The sequence below is a fragment of the Lathyrus oleraceus genome, chromosome 2 (genome assembly GCF_024323335.1).
Source record: "Lathyrus oleraceus cultivar Zhongwan6 chromosome 2, CAAS_Psat_ZW6_1.0, whole genome shotgun sequence".
NCBI lineage: Eukaryota > Viridiplantae > Streptophyta > Magnoliopsida > Fabales > Fabaceae > Lathyrus > Lathyrus oleraceus.
The window spans coordinates 468,363,028-468,390,851 of NC_066580.1; the positions used below are offsets into that span (position 1 = coordinate 468,363,028).

Consider the following 27,824-nt stretch of genomic DNA (forward strand, 5'->3'; position numbering starts at 1 on the left):
TGGAAGAGAACTTGCAGAATTTCATTAAAGTCACTAAAAGTAGCTTTGATCAGGTAAATAAGAGCCATGAAATAATGAGTAGAAACCATGATGCGTCAATCAAGAATCTGGAGGCACAGATTGGTTAGTTATCCATACAAATAGTCGCTTTTCCAAACTCAAGTGGAGGATTAACAGGTAACATTGTAGACAATCCTAAGAATGAATCATGCAAGGCGATGGAAATAGATTTTGAGGGAATTATTGAAAAGGGTGAAGCTGGAATAGTTAAGGAGGATGTGATTGAGAAAAAAGAAGATGGAAGTGAAAATGAAGAGAGTAGAAATCAAGGTGACAGATAGGAAAGAGTAGTCACCATTGATCAACTCATTGATAAAAACTCTCTAAGAAGAACAAAGAAACATATCTTGAATGAACCAAACCCTCTTTTATCGGATTACATAAAACCGACGTACCCGGTAATTAAAAAGAAACCGATTCAAGATTATGAGGCAGGAATGTTTTCAAAGTTCAAGAAAATGCTAGCTACTCTCCAGATAAGTATTTCGTTCCATGAAATTTTTGAACTAATGCCTAAGTTTGCTAAAATTATGAAGGCATTACTAAAGGGGACGAAAGAGAAAGTGGTCAAGGAACATGTAAACATGATCTAAAAGGATGATATGGTAATACCTCAATCCTTTCCACCAAAGTTAAAAGACCCATGTAAGTTTACTATTTCTTGTAATATCAGTGGAGTGAAGATTTTGCATGCTCTATGTGATCTTGGATCTAGCATAAATGTCATACCACTGAAAAAGGTTAAAGAATTGAAAGTGGGTGAGATCACACCGAGTAACATGACTCTCACTCTAGCTGACTCATCTGTTACTCAACCAATTGGTATCTTAAGAGACGTGTTAGTACATGTCAACATATTAGTGTTTCCTGTAGATTTTGCAGTGCTTGATACAAAAGGAGATTCAGGAGGATTTGTTATTCTCGGATGACCATTCTTGACAACTGAGAAAGCAAAGATAGATGTAGAAACTGGTGAACTCATCTTGAAGTTCAGTAAAGAAAAAGTGGTTTTCAAGGTGTATGACTGGACACCGTATGTGGAGAACTTGGATACTTGCTATCATCTGGAGGAAAAAGGTAGCAAAGTAGACAAAGGAAAAAGAAGAAGTGAAGTGATCGGCGTGAGGGTATTCCTTGCACCCGGTGTGCCTTAGGCATGGACCATCAAACTAATGACGGAAAGAAGCGCTTCATGGGAGGCAACCCATCGGTAAGAATTTATTTTTATGTCGTAGTGCATTTTAATTTTGTTTGACATTGTCAATTTGTGTGTCATTTGTTGGAAGAGAAAATAGATAAAAGAAGAAAAGGAAGAAAAAACCAAAAGGGAAGAAAAGAGAAAGAGAAAAGAGAGAGGAAAAGCTTTAGATCTTGGTTTAATCACACAGGTTATCACGCGTGTGATGGGACTCTATTGCACGCACGATATATGCATCACATGCGCGATAGAGACGTTGGGGAGATTATGAGTTTCATAGGCATCACACACGTGATGAGGTTATGGTGCACGCGATATGACTGTTAGTGAGAGATGTTAGAGGTGACTATTGCTATCGCGGGCGTGATGGAGGTATAATGTGTTTGATGAGCAACAACTAGTTGGCCTATAAATAGTAATTTTCAAATCACTTTTTCTCACAATTCTTCTTCTAATCTTCTGTTTTCTATTTTTTCCTCTGAGCTAAAGTTCTGCATAATTTTCTTCTTTTTTTCTGTGTGGTATTGCTTTTTTTGTTGTTGTAGGTATCATGGCTTCCAAAAGAGGATGTATGTCAAGAGGATCATCATTAATGGCTTCCCTAACGACTAGCATTCCTACCATCCCAAACCTCAAATTTCTATTTGAGGCGCATGTTGAAAAATTTCTCAAGCTAGTGGATTACCACATTGTGAGGGAAAGGGAATTACATTTGAATTATTTGCAATGTAATAATTTGATTCAGTAAACAAATAAGAGTATATGCCTAGAATTTTACGTGAATGTGGCATTTAGTGACATAAAATCCTACACCTCCTATGTACGAGGTAAGTATATTGACTATTCTCTTTCTACTATAAATTCTCTTTTTAATTTGCAATCTCTTCCTGTGTATGTTATCGTGAACTATAGGCAAGAACACAAGGTCATAAACGAGGAAATGGCTCAGGTAATGTTAGATACTTTTTGTAGGCCAGAGGCGACATGGGTGATAGAGCGTGGTTTAACACTACGTCTCAAAACCATAGAGTTCTACCAAATTCCAAGCGCTTGGGCCTCATTTTTTGTTCAAAATTTAGAGGCCGCATCTAATTAATCACAATTTATGTTGAAGCGGTGTTTAGGTTTGTTAACTCTTTTGAGGGGGGATCCTATTAATTTGGGTCCGTTAATTGTTGATAATATCAAATATATGGCTAACGTTGTACAAAAGGCTTGTAGGCATTTTTTTGTTACAAATGAACTATGCAGGAGAGAAGGTGTGTTCGTTTACCCCGAAGATGAGAAGATTAGTTCGAAAGCACCGCTCAACAATTCGGCCATCAGGAGGTTGCAAAACATGCATAAAGGAAAAGTTGCTCAAAATGATCAACAAGACAATCAACTAGGGAATGATGGAGGATTCAACCAGTCACAAGAGCGACAACAACCATAACAAATACAAGGTCAACAAGCAACATGATTTTAGAGAAGAAGGGAAGCTCATGCAATGGGAGTTACAAGGTGGATAACAGAAGTTTCACCCACTTTGTATGTTGAACCTCCAAGATTCGCTCCTGTGTTCAGAGACTTTTATAATTAGCAAGAACAATGACTTAAACAGCACAATGAGGAGAGACCACATGGTGCAAAATATACAAGGCAGAACAATGGCTTAAAAAGCACAATGAATAATGTACATGATTTTTTCCACAACAATAACATGTTAAAGGACATGTACTTTGTTTTTAATTTTTAGAAGATTTTATTTTTATTTTCAAATGTAACCTAGAGAAGAGAAATAACTACCATAAATGTTCTTCCCCTCTCATTGTATTATCAAGTTAATCATCTTTAATAAACAAGTTTGTAGTTGTTTGTGTTTTTTTAGATTTGAAAGTTTAGCACTTTAGCATTAAGAAGATGACCCAAAAGAAGCTTGATCATCACAATAGAAACTAACAACTTAGAGGCGACGAATGATAAAAGAATCAACTGACGTGTACTCAACCTACAGATACCTCATATAGTAAGGTTTGAGCCAAATAAACTCCATTGTTCATTTTTCTTTCTTTATGAGTGTATCCATGCATTATTATTTTATCTGGATTGATTTATTTTCGATTAAGTTCATTTGGTTTGACTACAGACATTGAGGTAGTTTTTTGTTTATAACTTTGATCTTTTTTAAACCACCATGTAGTAATAGGTATATACATTGTTAACCACTTTGAGTTTTAGTCTTTCTTTCAATGGCGTAGCCTAAAATTCTTAGCCATGGGACTTGAAAGATTTTTTTCTTTCCACCCTCTATTTGGAGTTAGGTAGAAATGTAGTTCCTAAAGCGTAAGAAAAAGATTAAGTTTGGGGTTTCTCTTGGAAGTGAGCGTTTTAAGTTTGGAGTTGGAGTACTAGAGAATATTGGCCAAAATTTCAAAAAAGATAAGGAAATAGGAAGTGAAAAAAGACACTTCTTCAAAAAAAAAAGAGAAAAGAAAAAGAATGAAAGTACAAGAAGCACCAAAGATCTCTAGAAGCGTAAAAAAAAGAACAAATAGGTATGATGATAAGAGGAAAACTAGGCACCTGACTCCAAAGGTTTAAACCTACCTTCCTAAAAATATCATATCCAAACATAAGCCAAGTTATAATCCAAAATACCTCTTGTGTGTGTTGTGATTTATATGATGAACTATATTAGAACATGATTAAGCTAAGAATAATTGATTTTGCTTGTTGATTGAGAGATCACCCTATCCATTGAGTGAGTCAAATTGAGCTGAGAGACCAGTTGAGTACTCGTCAATGTTGATGATGTTTTCTGTATTTATCGGATAGAAGTTGGAAGGTAGAATAATGGTCAGGTAAAAGAAATATTTAAATTAATGATGTTTGATTGTTATTATGCGGTTTGTTTTCTGTTGAAATGTGCAGTTGCAGACGAGTTACTTGAGGACAAGCAACGATTCAAGTTTGAGGTTGTGATGACAATCCGACATTGCATAAATTTAGTCAAAGAATCGGATCAAAACAAGTGAAAGATGAGCCAAAATGAACAAGAAAGACCAAAGATTGAGGAAAAAATATCTAAGCGTGAAGATTGTGGACTTAGGGAAACTTTAGGTGAAAAAGAGAGCAAAAAGAGTGGACCTTTGGAAATAATCACATGCACTATCAAGCAGCATCGCGCGTGCGATGGGGAAATAAAATTTGTATCACGTGCGCGATGCAAACCATCACACGCGCGATGGTCCCTTTTATTGGGATTTTTCTGGCGCGTCTGATCCATTCTGAGCTCTTTTTAAGGGGAATTTTGGTACTTTGATAAGGGTTACAAACATTAGAGAGAAAAGCACAATTTGGAGAACATCAAAGGAGATTTTTAGGGCATTTGAAGTCATTAAAGATCATTACTTCAAGGGAATTCGTATATTATTTTCATCAATCAATTGTTGTATAGAAATCTGAATTATGAGTAGCTAAACTCCTTTATGTTAAATTGTGTTATGATGAACCTATTTAAATATTGTTGGGTAATATGTTAATTTGACTTTGTATGAACCTTTTGATCTATAATTTCATTCAATTGTTTATTGTTCTTAATGTTTTTTATGTGAGATACTCTTTTAATCTGATTTTGGGCACATATGGAATATTGGCCATTAATCTATGTGTTCGACCTAGGACAATTATTGTACTTACGCTGGTTGAATAGGAATAGGAGACCCCGAATAATGGCATAGGGAATTAACATTCTGTGAATCGTCTAACCCTGCTTACGCTGACGGACTAGGAATAGAAAGCTCCGAGCAGTGGTTAGTGAACTATTTTATGAGGGGTTGGCTATAACGGTTTTGTTAATTCGTCATGTGATTACATTTATAAGTTCATTCATACAAAGTATCAAACATCAACAATAAATAAACAGGGAATTCTAAAACACAACCTGACCGTTTTCATAATTTTGTTTAATCTCCTATTTACTTTTTACATCAAAACTCAAAGCCCTCCATTGTCAATTGGGTCACGGGTGTCCACCTATCACCACCATAAAATTAAACATAAGTTACAAAACACATGCAGGTTGAATCATGAACGGGAAATAAAAAAACTTGCAAGGTACAGGAGAAGGACTCGAAGGCTAAGGTAACATTATCAACCATTCTAACAAGTGTCCTACATATAGTAAGAGAAGTTCCATGTAAGATTTACTCCAATCTTGTTTAACCTTCAGTAGCTGATTGTCAAAATTTACAAACAGAGATCCCATGTAATAAAAACTCAAAGTAGTTATAAGATAGCAAGAAACATGTTTTATCGGAAAAAAAATATTATTTACATAAAGCAAAGGATGCAAGTATAACCATAAGAATATACTTCCCCTAGCATAGAAAGTAATAAAAAGGAAGCCACAATTTGTGTTTGGTTTAGTATTGAAATACAAAACTGAATTAATTGTCCACTTAAGTTTTCGTAGCCTGCCTGCCCTTCCCGATTGCAGCATCAAAGTTCCTCTAAAACAAATACCAATACAAAGAAATCGGTACAAAAAGAAGCACACAAAACTTCAAAAAATAATAAGTAGCCCAGAAAACAAAGAAAAGTCTACATATTTCTATGAAATAAAGTAGACTCACATAAGAGACACCAGAAGGTTCAACCATGTACAACTGTGGTCCATCTCTGTCGTAACCACCAAGTATGACACCACAGCCGAAAGTTTTGCAACACCATTATATATTAGTTATTAATATGAAGTTCATAGAAATACAACTTCAAAAACTACTAGAAGACAATTGGCTTTACTGAACCTAAGCCACCAATATAATGTAAAAAACCACACGATCGGAAAGTTCCTTAACTGGAATTGGATCACAGTAAACACTTCTTTTCAAAACATCCAAACAATAAGGCACTAACCGGAAAAACTTCCAAATTATTTGTGTTAAAATTTTTGAACTTCTCGATTGACTTGAATTCACCAACTTGCACAGAGAATATTGTATAAATTTCAATTAAAAATGTAAAATTTTACAATTGTGGTTTCATACTATCAAAAATTATAACAACTTGTAAGCAAAAGAATGCCATGTAATTGCTTTGACATAAAATTAACAATAGGCATGCACCAACATATTTCTCAATAAATTCAACACAACAACAAATCATTATAAGTGAAAGTGCCAAAATCCTTCTCAAAAAATTCAACATCATTCAAAATCAAATCATAAAAAAATTAAGGTTTAAATAGGCTTTTGATTCATGTAAGTTAACGAATTTTTAATTTTTATCCTGTATCTTTTTTTTGTCTCAATGACGTTAAACTTCCATTAAAAAAAATATGATTTGGTCAATAGTTTTGGGCTTAAATTTTGAAAAGGCAAAAATTCAAAACTTGCTCCCCCATGAATATTTTAACTCATGAACGTTACAATTACAAATAATTATCTTTCCACTATGCCAACCATTCCATTTGATAGTAATATTGCAACAAAAATATATATATCTTAAGTGATTCAGTATTTACTAAATGACTTAATATTTCAACTATTAATGATTAATTAATGTATTTCAACTATAAAAGATTTAATATTCCACTAAGTGCTTCAACTCATGCACTTGCAGCTCTTGTTTATAATAATTGATGTTCATGAAATAGGAGCATGATAATGATAGTCACATACATAAAATGCATGAGTGCACTTGCATATACATGCATGAATGTATTTATTTTGAAAAATGCTTCACCCCATGCATGCATAAAAATAACATTTGTACTTTGAGAAATTAAGAATCCAAACTTTACTTCAAAATCAAACATAAAGATGAAACTTTAATGGAAGATGACGGTGAAGATTTTGAAAGAAAGAGTAAATAATAAATTTTATAATCAAACTACCAAAAATGATTATGGTTTAAAATGGCGGAGGACTAAATAAACATACATGAATACCTCATAAGTAAACACATATGTTCTCATCGATCTGAAAAAGTTCTGAATTTGTATAAAGGTTGGACATGAAGATATGGATTCAAACTTAGAGTTAGGGACTAAAACAAAAATAATAATATTAGGTTACAGGGATTAAAGCCAAAAATGCGTCAATTTATAGGGACAAAAAGAATATTTAATCCAAAATTTGGGTTTATGTTCATATCTTCATCCCTAACCATCGTACAAATCCTGAATTTTTTCAAATCCAAAATTATTCTTTGTTTATATCTTATTTTCCCTTTTCAAAAAAATAATTTCTCACACTTCTATCAAGGCCAAAGACTACCATTGTATGATAAAAATCCACCACCAATTTTATTAGGTAATAAAGCTTGCAAACTCATCCCATCATTAGAAACAACAACTAAATTAAATAAAATAGAGTAAAATTATGTATTGAAGATTTGGAACAAAGTAAAATTATTAACTAAATGTGTAGTCATGGATAAAGGTGCAGAGGAAGGAGAAGAATACGAATTAGAGAAGAAGAAGTTCAAATTACAAAATCAATTCATTTTTGAATTTAGTCCTCTTCTCATTATGTAATATATATATATGGGTTGTAAATATGAAATATGTAACCCAAGTGACTTAGTGGAGAGGCATCTATGTTGTAAATACAAGGTCCGTGGTTTGATCCTTTTGGGATCAGTTTTTGAAAATGTTAGCATTTATCATTTAGTCTACATGAAATCAAAAAAAGGAAGAAAAAAAAACCGGACACAAACCAAATTCAACATATAAGGACTCAAAACAAAAAAGAAGATACAAAGATCAAAATCAAAAACCCTCTAATTTAGAGGGACCACAAAACTATTTAAGCCAAAATTTTAATTGCATAAATCTAAGATAAAAAATAATTAATAAAAAATTAGTAAAACAAAATATCCTTATGCATAAAATTCCTAGAATGAAGAATCATTCTAACAACCCCAACCAAAGGAACGATATTTTCTAAAATTCGATCTTCCCAATCAACTCACTTATCTTCTTCCTCTTGTTCATCATAGAAATGTTCCTCCACAATTCCTATATATGAAAAGCTTCTCTAATATATTAACAAGCTCGTTAACCGAAACCGGCAAAGTATTATCCAAATTGAAAAAGAAAAAATAGTTACACCCACATCGACAACATATGGGAAGAAAATAGAAAAGACAAATTTACATACCTTGTTATGGGTTAAAGAGATATGGTCGATGAAAGAAAAGAGAGGTTTGTCGTAGGGAGCGGAGAGGACGAAGGAAGAGTCCGCAACGATGATGGCCGGAGAAAGTGGAAGCGGGCGAAATCCATTGGGATTTTGCGGAGTCGAACGAAATCAATTGAGGAATCTGTTGAAGATTGAGGGTTCTGTGGACAAACGAAATCAATTGTTGAAGATTGAGGCGTCTAGGATTTTTTTTTCCATATGAGGTTGATTTTTCCAGTGCAAGGTAACAAAACCAATAAACAAAACGTGAGAAATTGTGATTGTGGCAGAAAATAGAAATGATTTTTCTCAAATATGTTATAATATAATTTTTTTTAGAATCAATTCTACAAAATATCCAAAAAAATAGAAATAAATAATAATCAATTCTAAATATCTCCTTTATCTAAAATTAAGTGTGTTTTTCTATTTGTTTTATAATTTTAAAAATAATACTTAATTATAGTTATTTTAATAAATAAATATATTTTATTTATTAAAATGATTTTATTTAATAATAGTTATTGGTAGTTAGATGACTTAGTATATAATAAATAAATTCATATGCTTATAAAAAAATAATAGATTGATTTATAGTTTTTAAATATATATAGTTTTAATTTTATTTACTAAAAAATATTTGGTTTTATTTTATAATTTTGATTTTAACTTATTTAGTTTTAATTTATAGTTTTTGTTTTAATTTAGTTTTAGTTTTGATTTTATTTTATTAATTTATATTCTTAATTTTAATTAATTTGATTTTTGTTATGAATTTATTTAAGGTTTTGATTTGTAAGTTTATTTGATTTGATTTTATTAATTTATAACTTTTTGTTTTATTTGATTATAAAAAAATGTTTGATTTTTTTTACATGATTTATTTTATTAGTTTAAAATAAGAAGAAAAGAAAGGAGGGAGGCAACCTAAAAATATTGGGGAAGACAAAAAAAATTCAACAACAATTAATGTAGTGTCTGTCTAAATCGTCGCTACTATTTAAGTAAATACTAAAACAATAAAAAAGGAGGCAAATGAAATTTGTGGTGGGAAATGAAAAAAATTTCCACCAACATTAGCGTTGTCTATAATCATCACATAAGTAAATAAAAAAATTAAATAATAAAATGAATTAGCATGTAAGTATATGTTAGCGTCGACCCTTATCACTTCTAATATTTTAACAAATGAATTATTAAAATGAAAAACAAAGTAAATGTTAAGCTAGCTTGGATTCAAGTTGACGCTATTATTAAAGATCTAAATAAGAAAATTGATTTTAACTAAGTGTCTGCTTTTGGAGACATATAATACACTATTAACGTTAAAATCATGATCAACGCTAATTTTTTGAAGCTAAAACGTGATTTTCTTGTAGTGAGAGCGAAGTTAGTCCCAACTGGCATCCCTTCTTCATAAATGATAACATCCAAACTTGTGAAAGTTGAAGGACTAGGGGAAATGAAGTACGTAAAAGCCAAAGAATATGATGTTCTTGCCATTGACAATATGCCAGATGGCGATTGGCGAAGATCTATTGTAGAATATCTAGAAAACTCTACAGGGACCACAAATCGAAAGGTTAAATATAGGGCACTAAGTTATACCATCATGGGTAACGAAATGTTTAAAAAAACATAAGGGATCCTTTTGAAATTCCTTAGTGAAAATGAAGCATATGTGGCAGTGTTTGACGTCCACAATGGGTCTTGTGGTGCACACCAATCAGGCTACAAAAGGAAGTGGCTCTTGTTTCGGCAAGGCGTCTATTGGCCGACCATGTTGAAGAATTGCATAGAGTTTTCCAAATGATGTCAAGAATGTCAAAAACACACTGAAATCCAACATGTACCTGCCAGCGAGTTGCATTCAATGGTGAAACCATGGCCTTCAGGGGATGGGTGTAACACCCTTCTATACCCTAAAACAGTAATCTGATATTTTAATTAATAAACATAACCACAAGGGTGTCACACACATCAAAACACATAACCTGCTCCGTAACATGGGTTTCCACACACAAAAATTCAAATGCACATATTTATACCTAGGATGTTACACGACATCCAACACGTCTGATTTGTACCTGGGATGTTACACGACATCCAACACATCTGATTTGTACTTGGGATGTTACACGATATCTGACACATCTGATTTGGGTCAAGTACTTGTATAATAAGGCATTTAGTACCTGTCCTCGCATGCTTACCCCAGAATTTACGGTATCATCGCAGCGGAATCACTAATAAACATACCATAATATTATTGTAACTCAAGACATTAAGTCTCATGAATTTCAACTTAATCGCATAATCAAAAGAGTATGTCAATCAACTCAAAATAACTTAAAATCTCCAGAACACAAAAGTTTGTAACGTCGACAACAATGATACAAAAATTGAATCAAGCGTTTATCCCAACCCGATGTTACATGATCAGAGTAAGGAACTACTAAATAAAAGTGATAAACTATGAAAGTAACTCCAAGGCAATCTTCCACTTACTTCAGCAGTGCTACTCCTGAGTATCTGCACGATTCCCATGTAAGCGCAACATTCAAACAGAAGGGGTGAGAACTCATTTCAATAATAACGATATAGAATGAAGAATAAAGTACAACATCTACACAATCATGCACAACAATATATCACATTCTTACATCCAAATCATAATCAATGTCATACAGGACAACATCTCAATTATCATCATCATACAAAACCATATCTTAATTATCATTAACCTCCTATGCAACAACATCTCATCCAATAATACATCAATAACAACCAATACAAATGCAACACTTGTGCAATATACTCAACACCGACTCGACATGCATGTGGTACCAAATATGAACAATCGGGTTCATCTCACTCCATGATCCCCATCATAGGATCGATTCCCTCTTGAAACCAGAGTACACCAAAATCGTTACCATCAACATAGGTAACACTTCACTAATATCCTATAATAGGAATTAGCTACTCGCATCCGATTTATCACCATAAAATCTAGGCTCACTAAAATTGGACCGAAGCTCGTACACCAAGATGCATGACTCTCAAATAACATGCATTAACACAACAAGGTTCACCTAAAGGATCCCCACACACATCTCATCATTTATGCATCACACCATTCATCATGCAACAGCCAATTCATGTTACCACATGAATAATATCAACAAACAACAACAACTCGTCAACATCTTGACATCATCGACATAACAACATAATTATCACACAATGATATTACAACAATGCAACGATTCATCAACCAAACGTATAAACCAATACATTTATTAACACAATAGGCATGTGAATATTATTAAAACATCTCAACAATCACTACCATGTTATAGGTCTGAGATTTAGCTTTCTAACACTTCAAACAACATCAAAATCAGACTTACGAAATAAAAGTTATGACCAAAATCGTCAGGCTATGTCAACAATTCATTAACCGAACGTATGAACAAAAACTTCACCAATACAGTAGGCATAGAAGTAATACTTAAACAATTCACTTATCACCATCACATTATATCTCTTAGAGTCTTCTTTCTAGTGCTTCAAACCCCAACCCAAAATGATTCACAAGTTGAAAGTTATGATCAAAATCGTGCATGAAGGCGTTACTAAAAAGTTGTTGTTTTCTAAAATTTCCAACACAATTTTCATCTTCTTCAACCTCCAAAACGTCCATGAAATAATCACCAAAATTATTTTATCCCTGAAACAAAGTTATATCCCTCTATTTCAGATATTCAACACTTCAAACGGCGCTCGATTTGGACTTACGGATCAAAAGTTATGGCCAAAACGATTTCGACCGAAAAACATAAAAAAAAGGCTCGCGATCGTGACGGATAGAATGCAAAATTTTCTGCATTTTTCATCGTTGGAGGCCTTCCGGACCTCCGATTTAGATTCCGTAAAAAGCCAACGCTTAGAAAATTACAACTCACGCAATACTCTAATTATATAAACTTAATTTACAGTTTTAACATAATTAAATCATCTAATCATTGTTTTAAGATTATGCCTAAAACCTTCAAAATTGTAACAATGGTGAATATAAGTTCAATCGTCAAAACAGAAAACTACACACATATAAGGCACATGAAATTCATCATATAATCATCATATAATAATCATCATAGCATCCAAATTCAAAATTATGAATCAAAACACTCAACCCTAAGGAGATTAAGGGTTCCTCCATTCTATCCTTCTATCATACCCTTTACTATTGGAGCAAGCTCTCACCCTTACCTTAGATTTTCCAACAAGATGCACACTTCAAGCTCTAACAATGGAGTTTTCCTTTAGCCCTAACCCTTGCCTCTTCTCACCATAAAATTCTATTTTACGTAAAATCCTTCAAACTCTCTTACTAACCTTTTTATCATTAACTTAATCCCCCTCAATTAGGAACTTCCACCATTGGCCTCATTTACCATCTTATTTACCACCATACCCCTCTTGGCTCTAATTTTCTTTTAATAAAATAATATTAATAATATTCTTATTTTTCTCCCTACTATTTCTACTCTTCTATTTTATTCCATCCGATTTAATAAAATAGTTATAGGCTAATTATTAAAAATTCTCATTATCCCCATTAAATAAGTAAAATAACTAAATTTTATTATTTAATTAAGATGCTCATATTCTAGTTATTTTATTATTTATTTAATTAATTCGAACAAAATACTATTTATTTCAATCACTAATTAAAATTCTAATTAATTACCAACAACTATACCAAACTCTTACTCCCTCCATACTTCTATTTCAAGGATACCTACCCCCATAATCATGCACAATTAATTTAAAACACCCATTAATCATATAAAAATCTAAATAATTCAAATTAATTAATTAATTAAATTTGGGGTGTTACAATGGGCATTAGACCTGGTTGGTGAGATTCGACCATCATCTTCTAAAGTTCATAAATATATCTTGGTGGGTATTGATTACTTTACCAAATGGGTCGAAGCGATCCCGTTGGTAAAAGTCGACCAGGTTGTGGTGATAAGTTTCGTGCAGAGTTATGTCATTTGCAGGTTTGGACTACTTGAAACCTTGACCACAGATCAAGGCTCTGTCTTCACTTGGCGAAAGATGGTTGAATTCACTTCAGAAGTGGGGGTCAAACTCCTAACATTCACGCCTTACTATGCTCAGGCGAATGGGCAAGTTGAAGCGGCCAACAAAATAATAATTAATTTGATCAAGAAGCATGAGGTCTAAAAACCCAAGAATTGGCACAAAACACTAGACATAGCATTATGGGCATGCCAGACTTTTCCTAAAGAAGCAACAAATGCAACTCCCTTTTGACTAATGTTTGGGCACGATTTAGTTTTTCCTGTTGAAATTTACTTGTAGTTAGTAAGAGTTCAAAATAAAAATGAAATACCTTCTGAAGATGTCTGGGATATGATGTTAGACGAGTTGGTCGACCTAGACGAAGAAAGGATGAATGCACTGGATATGCTAATAAGGCAAAAGGAAAGGATGGCCAAGGCCTACAACAAGAAGGTAAGGTAAAGTCTAAGATCTTTTTGGTGGGTGACTTAGTTTAGAAAGTCATTTTTCCTATGGACAAAAAAGATAGAGTTCTAGGAAAGTGGTCACCTAACTGGGAAAGTCCTTTTCTAATCACTTAGCATTTTCAAACAATGTCTATGAGGTCGAAAAGACTAGTCCAAAATGTTGAACCCTGAGGATCAATGGGAAGTATCTGAAAAGATACATAAATGGTATTCATAAAAGGGTGCCAAAATGACAAATGCCATTACATAAGATTCATAAAAGAAAAAAAATGATGACTTAAATAAAATTGCTCTTGATGTTCTCAAGGCTCTCAAGGCATGCTTTCAAAAGGGTGATTTGGTCACCATCTTTATTCACATCTTCATATTTATTGCCCTTATTGGCTTCAGGATCATGGACCCCAATGATGGTCATATGCACAGAGTGAGAGCTAGTGTTGGGAGGCGTTGACCAATCGAAGCCAAAAAGAGAAGGTGTTGTAACATCCTTGTCAAGAAGGGTACTCCCTATAAAAAGAAAGAAAAAATCCATTCAATAAATTTAAAGTTAGCATCAAACTACCTTGAGGAAACTGATATATCATGGTTCGAGTGAAGGAGTTATTGAAGGATTTTGTCTCTGACACAGGGATCCCCATTGATGTAGGAAAAACGTTGGGTCAAACTTCAATACTATCTCCTCCAATATGGGCAACATCCTCATTTTGAGTCTTTGGTCGAGAGATGGTGCCAAAAGTATAGGGGAATGCTTTCTTGAGTTTTTTCTTCTTCTTCTCAATCACCCGAGACTCAGAAGCGACATCAGAGGCCGGTTTAGGTTGAAGGACTTCTTTTGGGGTGGGTTTCAGTGATGGCTTAATGTTATCATATTCCTCCATTGCATGGGTTTCCTGGGAAAAAAGGGAAATAAGTTAAGACCAATAGAATATTAAAATGAAGGGGAACAGAGAATCAAAATCTTAAGCCTGGATTTTTTCTTCGACGCTCCAGCGGGTTCATCCTTCTTGCTTTTCTTCGATGGAGGAGAAGTAGTTGCATTGGTTGCACGCTTCTGACCCTGAGAGAGAGAGAGAGAGAGAGAGAGAGAGAGAGAGAGAAGTATTATTCATGTAAAAATATATGAGCTTCAACAGTAGGAGTAAGAAAATAATGAGCAAACCTATTTTTCCACTTCCTCTTCAACATTGACTTATTCCTTTTGTTTTGCCTTCCCTTTAGGGGAAGCAACGGTCGAAGTAGTTTCTTTCTTTTGGCTCTATAAAAAGGAAAGGTTAAATTTCTTATATCAAATTTTGGAGGCGAAGAGAAGTGATAATACTACCTGTGACGATGGGCCAGACTAGTTACCGACAATAGCATCCTTTGTATTTTTCTTAATAAGGATAGTTGTAAATAAAAGCAACATAGTTAAGCCAAAAAGACATAAAAGAAAGGAAAGTTCAATCCAACGGACCTTGATGCCTAACCATCAACAATGTCGCATAAGACTTCGACGTGATTAATGTCGACATGAAGGTGGCCCTGATAGTTGTGTATGTTAAACTTGGTCTGAACCACTCTCTGGGCAGGTTTTTTGTAAGAATTTTGTAAGTTGTTCATAGCATTTCCACAAACAAACCATCTTGGAAATGGAGGCAAAAATGCCAAGGTCATTTCACATGAAGGCAAGGGTGGAAATTTTGGTTTGTAGAAAAATAAAGCAAAAAGATATCTATTCTCCACATAGGGAGGAATATTTAGTTGTGGTAGTTTTTCAAGCGGTTTTTCTTTTAAAGTAGAAGTTGCCTGAAAGATGATTCGACGAAGATCACAAGGGTTGTACACATTCTCGAAGTAGCATTGGAAAGCATGAATTTATTTAATATTCGTGCTCGTACCTTTTTAAAACTTTGTCTACAAGGAAACAAAATCCGCAGTTAGATGAGCCGCCTTGGTCATCACGTTAACAAACTTGCCAGCTTGATAATATTTCCACCAGGTAGAAAACTCTTAGGTGCGGTAGAAAGACCTCTGGAACTTGAAAGCGGTAAGCTCTACGTTATTTTCAGCTTGGTCAGCTAGGAGTTCGAAATAGGTCTACTCGGTCATTTCGACAACGCCCAAGCATAAATCTTTCTTGCGTTGGAAATAAGAGTTGGGTTTGAATTGGAAAAGGTCAAACTATCGAGCCACAAGATTAGGTTGATACATAACAAAACCTACTTGAGTCTTCTTGGATGAAATCCTTGTCAACAACAACTTCGATGTAAGAATGGCTTTCCAAATTTCATGGGATTCAACTTGATAAGCAGTTTCGTGTGCATTAAATTCTCTTTTGAACCATGCAGGTCCATGGCATCTGTCTGCAAGGGGGGCCATATGGGTGTCGCAACGCGAAAAACAACCGGCGGGAAAAGACACAGAGCTGCCACCGTGCGTTATTTATCCCAAAGGAGGGAAAGGAAACGCTCGAAGTAAACCTGGAAAAGGGAAAGGAATGGTCTTACGACCAGAGATTGCAAGGTACGGAAGTCGGTTACGCAAGGGGAAGGTATTCACGTCCGTCGTACTCAACGGGATCCACGCTCAGAAGAATAAGAAAAGGTTGCTGAATAACTACTCAAAGAATGCACACACACTGGAATAAAACAAGTGGAAGAAGACGGAGGAAGGTGACTCGGCAGGATGTTGCATCCTGGGCCTACGTAGTTTGTCAGAAACAAACATCAGAGTCGACGTAGTTCGGGGAAATGGGAAACGGGCTCGCTAGGATATCGCATCCTATGCCAACGTATCTCATCTGGAATGAGAATCAGAGCTACCGTAGTTCGGCTAACGCACGCCGAAACAAAACACACGCAAAGACGCTGAGACGTCAAAAGAAACACACAAATGGAAACAGACTGCCAATGGCTGGTCTTACGTCCGACTCTGAACACACAAACACAAACAGGAAACTGAAGGCCAATCGCTGGGCTTACATCAGACTCCAAATAAACCAACACAAACGGGAAACCGAATGTCAATCGTTGGGGTTACATCAGACTCCACAAGCAAACAACAACACAAAAGGGTATCAAATTGAGAAGCTAATAGGGAGTCTGGAACTCGAGCCCAATAGCTGTCAAGCAAACACACGCAAAAAAGGAAAAGGGTGCCCGGAGAGATCTCGCACGATCTCCTGCCTACGTACCTCATCTGGTATGAGGATCAGGGCGACGTAGTTCCCCTTAACAGGGGAGAAACTTCTCCTAACCAGAGACCAAGGGAATAACGGACTAAAAGGGAGACTGACTTGAGCCTAATAGTCATCATGCAAATTATAACCCTAGGTTGAGGTCTCTAACAAGAGTTTGACTCACACAGGCAGTGAGTCAACTCAAGTCTATCTCTACGTACGTTCAACTTCCTCGAAAGTTGATCATACGACTCCTACAGAAAGGAGATGAGAAGCAAAAGTAGATAAACATCAAAAGCAATCATCACACGCTATATGTAAACAAGCGGCTCATACAAGGCTGGGCTTTAGTCAAGGGGTCATATCAACCTCGACAAACAAGCCAACTGGAAAGGGTGTCCGAGGCTCTTAACCACTGACATTGACCGTCAGGGTGAGCAGATGAAATGGGAGATGAGGGTTAGACCTCATAGCTCTTAACCCGGGCCTGGGTAAGCTTCAAATCAATGAAGGTGTGGGGGTCCAGAATGTGGGACCCTACTCCACAATGACTGACTCTATATACAAGACCTTGGGTGTTTATTCAAAATGCCTCAGCACGTAGTGCGAGCAAGATGAAAGACTCAACCGAATAGCAGGGGATGGATTGCACATCCCTTCTATCTGCCAATGCCTCTTCACTTAGGAGGTCTTTGAAATACATGGCACAAATATAAACAATCACAAACATTGCCTCTTAAGGAGGGCTTCAGACAGGTGCCTGCCAAAGATAGCAGGTCTTCCAGACTACATGGAGTTCAAGAGATTACCTAAGTGGTATGCCAACCACAAGCAAAGCAAAGCAACTTAAATATGAATTAAAGCGGCTAAAGTACCTGTAAGAAAATCAAACAAGTCAATATTCACATTCAGACAACCAAACAATCAACAACAGTCAGACAATCCCAATATGCACAACAAGTAAGCCATTGAAGGCAAACACTCAAGTGATTCACTACCAAATGACCTACAAAATAACCAAAGGTTAGTAAACAAGGCAAATAGCAAAGCTCAAATGATGAGGCAACATCAACCATGTAGATGAATGCTTGATCCTGAAAGACAAAGCTCAAATTGTGAGTTCAAACCCCTAGGGCAAAGCCTAGGGTCAAAAGTGAAGCAAAAAGTCAAAACAGAAGCTAATACTTAACATGAAGCTCATTTAAACAAGTGATAACATGTCCTAAAAAGGACCAAATCAAAATCATTAAGCAAAGTCATCTAAGGAGCAAGATATGGAAAAGGAAATTTCAAAGCACACAATTGGTCATCAAGAATGAAAATTCCATATTAAAACATAAATGAATCAAACAATCATGGAAATTTTTATGTGATATAAACATGTCTAACACAATCATCATACCAAAAATTATAATCAGAAGAGCTCATTTGACCTAGAAATGAAAATGCACAAGTATGACATCAAATTGTGTGACACACATTGTCACACCATAAAATCATGTGCATAAAATAGAGATGAAAAATGAGAAAAATACCAAACCAAGCCTCAAACATCAAGTAACATGTTGGGAATCAGCATATAAAATTTCATGGCAATTGGATCATTATTGAGCATTTCACAATAGAATGAATGAAGCATGGTACATTTTGCATACATGTTCAAAGAATCAAACATATTTCAAATTCCAGAAATGATAAAATCCAAAAATCAACACCACAAAATAATAGACAAACACATGAAAATGTAGAAAAAAATTGGGAATTAATTGGAATCATTTTCAATTTGATATGATGTTTGCAAGTTGGAAGAAAATAAAGAAAAACAAAATGGATCATGTACATGATAATTGGAGGGAAATGTAAAAATGGCTGAGCAATTTGAAAAAGGTCCTCAGCTAGAATCGAACCGTGTATGGCAAAAAATGAGCGCTTAAACAAAATAAGTCCCAAATTGTACATGGTTGGGAATCGAATGGCGGTGAGGCCAAAACGCAGTAGTTCCATTTAATGACATGGCATCCAGTCACGGTCAATGCCTTATGTGGAATTGGTCAGCGAAACGAGGTCCAACCAAATGGACAGCAAGCGCGCATGCATGGCAGCTGACTGGGAAAAAGCCCTAGCATAAAACCAGAGGGCGGAGCACTATTCCTGCGCGGCGAGGCATGGTGGTTTCCACCGTCTTCTTCATGAAGACGGTGGTTGCTACAGTAACTTCACACAATTTTTTTCCAGATTTCACAAACCAGTACATCATTGGAAAGGTTATAACACGTAGATCATGAATCCAACATTATTTTGGCCTAAAAGTCTATGGATCATGCAAATCGAACACAAACATCTTTGACATCCAAAATTTCAATTCATCATAACTTAGTCAAATCTCAACCAATTTTCATGAATTTTATATCAGAATTTTCAGCGAGCAAAGATCTACAAGTCTATGCACATAAAAAGGAGAATTAAGAGATTCGAAAACCTAACCTCTTGAAGAGCAGTTCAATGAAACAGTGGATTTGAGGTCTTGCAAGTATCCAGATCCACTCCTGAGGTGATGTTATGAAGCTTTGTGCGTGAATTGAGGCTCGGAGATGCTTGGATCTAGCTCAAAAGTCAGTTTCCATCTTCATGTTCATGTATGGAGTATGCACAATTCTTCACCAATTTCCACAAAAAATGACTGATTCATGCTCCAAATTCCATGAGGATGATGGATCTATCAAGAAAATGTGTGGTTGTGTGGAGAAAATTTGAATTCCAATGAGAGAGAAAATGGAGGGAAGTGAAAATTTTGAGATCTAGAAATTGTTAGAATGAAAAATTCTGTTACAATTATCTATTTATATGACATGTTAATTATGCTACTAATCATACTTAAGCTTGGCTAATGAAATTTTAATGAAAAATGAGGTGTTATGCATAATTGGGAATTTCACCCTATGCATGGCCATTATGAACGTGAACAGTAGCATGCATGGTGTATTTTCACTTAAAATGAGCTTATGAACATGATGGAATGGCTAAAAAACTTGTAGCATCAACCAATATTAAATTCATGATTTTCCCTCCAAAAAGCACATGCATGGCCAAATGATCATGTGAATAAATTTCATGCAATGCAATGAGGGTTTTGGAAAATATGAATCATAAGGAGCATAATGCAAAAAGAGGCACTCAATTTGGGGTTTTAAATCAAAAGTTATGGCTCTTGGAAGTTCCATGCACACTTGGCAATCATTTGCTCATATCTCCTCAACCATTCATCAGATGCTCATGATCTTGGACTTTTTGGAAATGGGAGAGAAAGACCTTCAACTTTCATGTTCGACAAAATTTCATTTGAAGCTTCTTTGATGTTGGAAAGTTAAGTTGAAGATGGTCCAAAAACTTGCTATTTTTGGAAACTTGAAATTATATGTCACTTTCCATTTTTGGAAAGTTTTGATATGGCTTCAAAATCTTCAATGTAGACACTTGTCATGATGAATGAGCCTCTTTGGGACATAAATGAAGTGTTTCAAACCATTTCTCCCCCTCCTAGCCCTCAGTTGACTTGTAGTTGACTTTATGGGCCCCAGATGACCTGAAAATGCACTGTGGACTTTGAGCCTCTACCACCTGAGGAAATGGCTCAGAAATGAACCCCTAGCTTATACAAGCTCAATAAAATTATATGATGATCTCCTTATCAAGAAAGACCTCATCTCCTTGATAAACCCTGATTGGAATAGAAGTCATTGATTAGGGTTGACCAAAGGTCAAAACCCTAATCCTAAGGAACTGGATCATGAACAATGAAGCCCTTGGTGATGACATAACCATGATGATGACGATGTACCCTTGCAAACAAGATAATGCTCAACCTTATGAAGGACCAAGAAAACCCTAATTGAAGCACAAACCCTCAGATGGTTGGCGATCAATTTATGGAGACCCTCAGGCTTGAACCTCTTAACCTCTCTATCTTCTGAGAAAGACTTTAGAGGAGGATCTTTTCTTATTTCCACATGATATGCAATATGCAATGACTAATGCCCTAAATATGAAATGCAATATGCTAAGCTAGTCCCAAGAAGAGGAGGGCAAATTTTGAGGTGTTACAATGGGTAGTAAAGTTGTACCTTTTTTAAAACATCATGTAGTATTCGATGAAGATCTTTGGTGTTGAAAGTCCTTTGTCAGCAGGCATAAGCAAGGCCAGTCAACTTCCTTCAATATGTTAGTCTTTAGGTTCTCCAACGGGGTGATTGGTTTTGTTAGCCAACGAGTATGGCTTAAAAGTGGCATCAAGTCAAAGTTGAAGGAGCCAAAAAGGACCAGATAATAGAAGTATGCATTTGGGGTTGTTGGTCGAGATAAACGTTTTCATGGCACAAGAAGCCAAACTTGAAGCTTCATGAAGCGAAGCCAAAAATTAATTGCCTTAGGAAAACGTTCCTTCCAACATGGAGTTTGTTGGCTAGAGTGACATAAGATTTCACCACTTGCAGAGAACTCGAATAGAAAATGAAGTGTGACAACCATAGAGACAAGAAGGCCACATGCTCTTCGTCGAAGACCTTTGTGGTGGCTTGTCGAAATGGTTGGCAATAAAGTTGGTGAAGCTAGTTTGTTTCAAGTTAAACCCAATAATGTCACCAATTTCAACAAAAGGGTTGAACACTTCGCCTGTTGATCGAAGACCAGTGATGGTGGCTACATCGAATAATGTTGGCATAAGCATACCACAAAACGGTTGGAAGGTGTTCGTTGAACCCTTCCAAAAGTGGAGTGCAGTTAGCAACATGTTCTGGTTATACGCGGGGCCTGCCCTAGATAACTGGATCAGGTCGAGAAGACCTTGATCCTTCCAAATATGTCCTTTCTTGGACTCTACCTTATTCAGCCAACTAAGATAGTTCGATTGGTTGGTATAAGGAGCATAACGAAAAACATAAGTGGTCATATAAGTAGGGTCTAGAGGTTGATCCATGGCTACTAAGGGTTTCGTTCGATGGTAATAGGGAAAAAATTTACTAACCATAGCTACATTTGTGTTCAGATCAGTGAAAGGGCAAGAGAAAGCATGTGTAATATTAGAATGGTGAAAGGAATTAATACCCATGATTTCCAAATAAGCGATTTTTCCTCTTGAAGGGGAGGCTCAAGAACATACAACTGATTCCCAATGAGAGTAGGCGTAAGGATAGATGTAACAACAAGAATATCTGGTTTTGAGGTTGATTTGGAAGCCATATGAGCAAGTAAAGTTTGAAGTTTTTGTAGAAAGGAACTTGGAAATTTCGTATAAAATGAAGGAAGTTGGAGGGAAGAATGGAAGAATGGAAGAGGAGACTATTTATAGTTTTTAGAAGAAAAATTGTTCAATTCCTTGGTTTTTTTCTTTAAAAGAAAAAATAAAACTGAACTTTTGACAAGTTTCCCACTAAAAATGATGAAGTAGCCATGATGACGGTGACATCAGCGCACAACTTCAAATAGTGGTGGAACTTCAAAAACGCCACCTGCCTCTTAAAAAAGTGAATCGAAAGTGGCATTTTTTGTGGGCAATGTGTTAACCAAGAAATTCCAAAAGAAGAAACTTGACAAAGAAATCAGGTGGAATTTATGCAGACATAAGACAAAGTTAAGATTCCTTTCGACCAAAGACTTTGGAAGAAGAAGCAACATCAGTCGACACTAAGAAGTCAGGTTTGGGACTTGGTAGAATTTTTCAAGGGGTTTGGTCATCCGTCAAGTTCGACAAGTCGAAGGAGGTCGACTAGAGGCAAATACAAATTTCAAACTGAAGTAACTTTTTTTGGGGCTTATCCAAAAACTCCAAGGACACATAGAGACCAATTGAAGGCTAGTCAGACATGCAAAGATGATGTGTCAGACAGAGAGACATTTGAACGTTGGAAAACCATTAGTCTCGTAGCATTATAAATAGGAGTTATAGTGTTAGGATTCAGGAATGGCAAAAATCATTGTAAATGTTAATATACACTCAAAGTGTCCAAACGCAAGAGAGAAACGAGTTTTCTGAAGAAATGTATTTGTCTAACACTTTTACATTTATGCAAATAAATTTCTTTTCCATTTGAGTTATTCTTTACTTATTTTCTTTACCATTCAAGCAACTGATTTCGATTCAGTCGAGATCATTTAGTTCATTTACTCTCAAAACTTGATTACTTTACTAAGACATCTAACATTCATTGCAAGTAATCCAAGAACATGCATACTCTCTTTTCTCAAAAATTTAGCACATACTTATCTTAGGATTTACTAGTTTGATTCTTCAAACAATACATTTAAAATTAAGTGATTGTTTATCAAAAATACATGTGAACACTATTCTTTATGTTTTTGTTTTATTTTTTTACTCATTCAAATATCTTAGTTTGACACTTTAAAAAAAATCAACATTATACTTAATATCGATCTTTGGAGAAATTAAACTATTAAATATTTGAGAGATAAAATTCTTTTTTAAATTGGGGTGACAAATAAACATATCCATTTATTTGAAATTCATTCAACAAAAACTTGAGAAAAAAAACATGATAGATGGAACATATAGTCAAGGGTGATGACTTCAAATTTAAATTCATTTTCTGAAAAATAATAGAAAAATAGAGTGGGCATGCAGACCTTGTATTTCTAAAAATTAAAAGTTGTAAAAAAAACAACTTTTTAAATGTTTGTGTCAGCAAGAGATGTAAACAAATAAGGCATATGGTATATTAGAGGCATATCAAAGAGTCTGAAACTAAAATTTTGGTTTGTTTTGAAAAAAAAAATAGGTTTGTTTTGAAAAAAAATATGAACAAAACATATTATGCTAAATTTGTTTTGTCACTCCTAATTTTCAATATAATTATTTCAAACTTAAAGAAAATCATAACTCAATAATATTAGTCAACCAGTCAATTAACTTTCAAGTTTAACATCAAAATTAAATTATATTAAAAATTTATATATTTTTATATACATATTAATTTTATATTTTAATTGATGGGGTAAAATTTCAAATATTACATCCATTTTAAAATAATTGTTGTGTAAAATTTTACCCCCGGTTTAAAAAAACATAATATTAGCATATTTTATTAAATTAATCATATCAATATATTAGAAGTAGCATAAAAATTAATAATAATTAAATAACATTATTAAAACTAGCGTTCAGACGGGCACTCCCGTGCCCGTCTGTCCGCTTTTTTTAATGCGCACAGCGTAGAGGAAAATAAATATTTGTTTTCTTTTTATGAGGTTTTTACTGTAGGTCGCATTAAAAATAATATTAATACATTTTGAAAACGGTAAATAAAGATATTCAAAATTATATCGAAACATGCAAAGTAATATTGATACTGTGTAATCAATGACGTTCTTTAAGAGGAATGCCGAACATGAAATCTCTATTCGAAGTATTTTCTTTTTCCCTGCAATTGTTTTCCGTAGTATAGAAAAAATGTAAGACTCTTAAATTAGACTTTTTTTAAAGAAAAAGATAGTAAAAATAATAGTAAGTAGTGTAATATAGCTTTTGCTTACCTTATAAAGATTCGAATCAATTCTTCGTACATCCCTTTATCAATGCGCTCTTGAGATTTAAAAAACTACAAATACATGATGAAATGTCATATTATAAAAGAAATACATTCAGAACACTTGACTCGTTTGAATATAATATGGTTTATTGCGACTCAAATAATACCTGGAGAATGGAGATACTTTGTTTTAGTCTAGATTTCGTAGAACAACAATTATGACTTGTTTCTGAATTACCTGGATTTCTGGTAAATAAGGAAAACAATGGAGTTAGTAAATATATATGGTTTTACTTATATAAACCACAAATAACAGTTAAATTCATGCATTCAAAAATAATCTAGAGTAAATATATTCTTAAATGAATTAAATAAAAACCTCTCCATTCTTTGAGATATTATTTCTCTTTTCACCATTTTCCAAAGTTGTGTTTTATCTGTTATCACCGTGGAGCTCCAACCGATGGAGTAAATTTTCAAACGTTTGACCTGTTTCAATGAGGATGATAAAAATGTTAGTGAAAGAGTGATGAAAGTGCAAGAATTTTTTCCATACGTATTACGGAAAAAATAAATACACCTTATTGTCGAGTTTGTCGATGGATGAAATACTTTGTTCATCCTTCCACGTGTTCCATTTATCTTCAAAGTCTGTTATCTAAAATTTATTGCATAAGAATAGTGAGAATAACTATCACCCCATTTATATCTAACATAAAAGCATAAAATAAATGATTAAGTATAACTTACTTTCATGTCGAAGCAAGTTTCAACATTCTTTCGTCTCAACTCCCTACATAATTGGAAGATTTCATCGTGTTCTAGTTTGGCTGTATATTAAAGCAAAAGAAAATTATATTTAGTTATTATCTATCTATTCTATGATATAAATAATACAATATAAGCTTGGTATGCCGTGTAACCAAAATGGGAATCAACGTGTGAGCAATTTTTTCAATGTACTTAATAAATACCTGCGGATGCGATAAAAGAATTTGTTTGTAGACTACATTTTTTGTGTAGTCACCATCTTCTCCTTTCAATTTTCCTTCCCTGGTTAAAACTCTTGTTGTAGTCTGTGAAACACCCCTGGATAAAGCCACATATAACTGTCCATGACTAAAAACATGTCGTGGAAGATATATTCCAACATTTGGTGCTCTTTAATCCACCTTAATCTCCCTGATTCAATTTTGACATAATTGTCTACAACATATTGTTGCAACAGTCGACCCGCATTTAACAACATTGATTGATCATTTGGGCGAATCTACAGTTGATTGAAAAAATGTCGGTGTTAAATGTAAAGTTTTTTAAACAACGCTTAGCTAAGTAGATTATCTACTAAAATTAATCCAAATTTACCTGAAGCATGTAACTGTAATATGCTCGACATGACACTCTTCGTCCATTGCAATTTGTTGTGTTGATGTCCCAACCATGCGTCCCAAATGGAAACAATACAGGGTATTGCAAAGGATCATAATATCCCTTTGTCTCTTGAACTTTCTTGAGATTTCCATCACAACGAATGACATTAATATCCCTTCCATAATCCATAGAATCTGCATCACATCCAACAATAATTGCCGCAACTTGTTCAGTAGTTGGAAGATTGTATTGATGGTGATTACGTGGACGCTCTTTAAGTATGAGGCTACATTCACTGATATTTGGAAGTATTGAAAGTTGCTTGAACCTAATTACAAAAGGATTAAACTGATGGAGCATTTTCTGTAATTTGTGAACTACATTTTGGTGCAGCTGTGGATTTTCCTGCATTCTATTATGTAGCTCGTTATCGGTGTCGTAGATGTATAGTTGTAAGAAACGCGGTCTGACACCCTCATTTGGATAGAAACCTCCTATGTTATGGTAAAAAGCACCTTGAGCACGAAACGTGTATATACCACGACCAGATGCAAGAATTTTCTCATCAACATGAACACCAATTGAAGTGAATGAAACCACATGGTTATAACTTCGAATATGTTGCCTAAAATGTTTTCCTTCAGCTGAACCATCCAAAAATAATTGTTGCAATACTATAGGAGCATCAACTCGTGAGAATGATACATTTCCACCATTACAACACGTATCACGTGATTCATGATGAAACAATCTTGCATTGCAGTGTCTACAGGTAAATGGATGAGGCAACCGGGCTTTTGCCATCATCATATTATTTTTGAAATTTCGAGCAATATTGTGCTTTGCTCGAAAAGCATGTCCTGATTCTACAGGCAGGAGTTTGATATTGATTACTAAATATTATATAAAATCTAAAATACAAATAAAAAATATATGCAAGATGACTCAATTATTATATTTTAATATTGCATGATTTGAAATTTTACGCCACATGAGCAAATGCTACATTTATTTGAAGCAAAATTTTTACGAACATACCTTGAGGACGACGTGATAATGCACCATTTTCTCTGGCATCCATGTTAACATATGATATTACTGCATCCTCTAAAGCTTCATCAACATCCATATCATCTGATACAAAAATAATAATTAATATCAATACATTTGTAAAAATTAATACTCGCATACTTAGAACTATATAACTTATACCTGTATCGGATTGACTCGTGATGTTTTGTTGATTAGGTGATGTACAATTACGATCTGCGAGTTTAAATACATAAAATAAGATATGGCGAAAGCGAACAAAATTATGAAATGTAACGTATAATATATATATTGATCATCACCAACCAAGTGCAACATCATTAACATGTGTAATTCTACTTGGACCGGCTTCACTGTCATGAGTTCCTTGAAAGTGTGATCTTGGAAAAGTCATATTTGTAAAATTTTGAAACGGAACTCTCGACTGACTGTTTATATGGCGAGATGTTTGAGCTTGTTTCTCTTGCTCTTTTCGCCGCCTATAATTTTCACGTCGTCTTGACAAATTGTTTTCTCTATGCTCGTTGCTCATATTTTGTCTCCTCTTCCTTTCATTTTCGGCCCTTCTTGACCTCTGTTGTTGACTTGATATTTGACGAATATTATTTTCCATTTTATTAATGTAATTGTCAACTGGAAACTATACCGAATCCTCTACAAAAACAATTGATCGAAAACTGATATATCATCAGAAGATGATTTGATATAAATTTTCTTCTT

General features: G+C 34.6%; 1 protein-coding gene and 1 long non-coding RNA gene across 2 annotated transcripts; one reads left to right on the plus strand and one right to left on the minus strand.

Annotated features, from left to right (window-relative positions):
• Nucleotides 1–218: 218 nt before the first annotated feature.
• LOC127123773 (uncharacterized) lies at nucleotides 219–989 on the plus strand. Its single transcript, XM_051053966.1, has 3 exons — nucleotides 219–330; nucleotides 496–638; nucleotides 744–989. The coding sequence occupies exons 1-3, from the start codon at nucleotides 219–221 to the stop codon at nucleotides 987–989; spliced, it is 501 nt and encodes a 166-aa protein (XP_050909923.1).
• A 4,100-nt stretch (nucleotides 990–5,089) lies between these two features.
• Nucleotides 5,090–8,740, minus strand: LOC127120463 (uncharacterized). The gene is made up of 2 exons (XR_007803207.1): nucleotides 8,404–8,740; nucleotides 5,090–5,275 (listed from the first exon to the last, which is right to left on the minus strand). It is a non-coding gene; the product is annotated as an uncharacterized LOC127120463 (long non-coding RNA).
• Between the last annotated feature and the right edge of the window lie 19,084 nt (nucleotides 8,741–27,824).

What these genes read in the sequence shown, in the direction of transcription:
- LOC127123773 (XM_051053966.1), top strand. Translation starts at nt 219, where the DNA reads ATGGAAATAGATTTTGAGGGAATTATTGAAAAGGGTGAAGCTGGAATA. An exon ending in TGAAGAGAGTAGAAATCAAG is followed by an intron (nt 331 to 495) that starts GTGACAGATAGG and finishes ATTATGAGGCAG; the next exon opens with GAATGTTTTCAAAGTTCAAG. An exon ending in AGAAAGTGGTCAAGGAACAT is followed by an intron (nt 639 to 743) that starts GTAAACATGATC and finishes AGTGGAGTGAAG; the next exon opens with ATTTTGCATGCTCTATGTGA.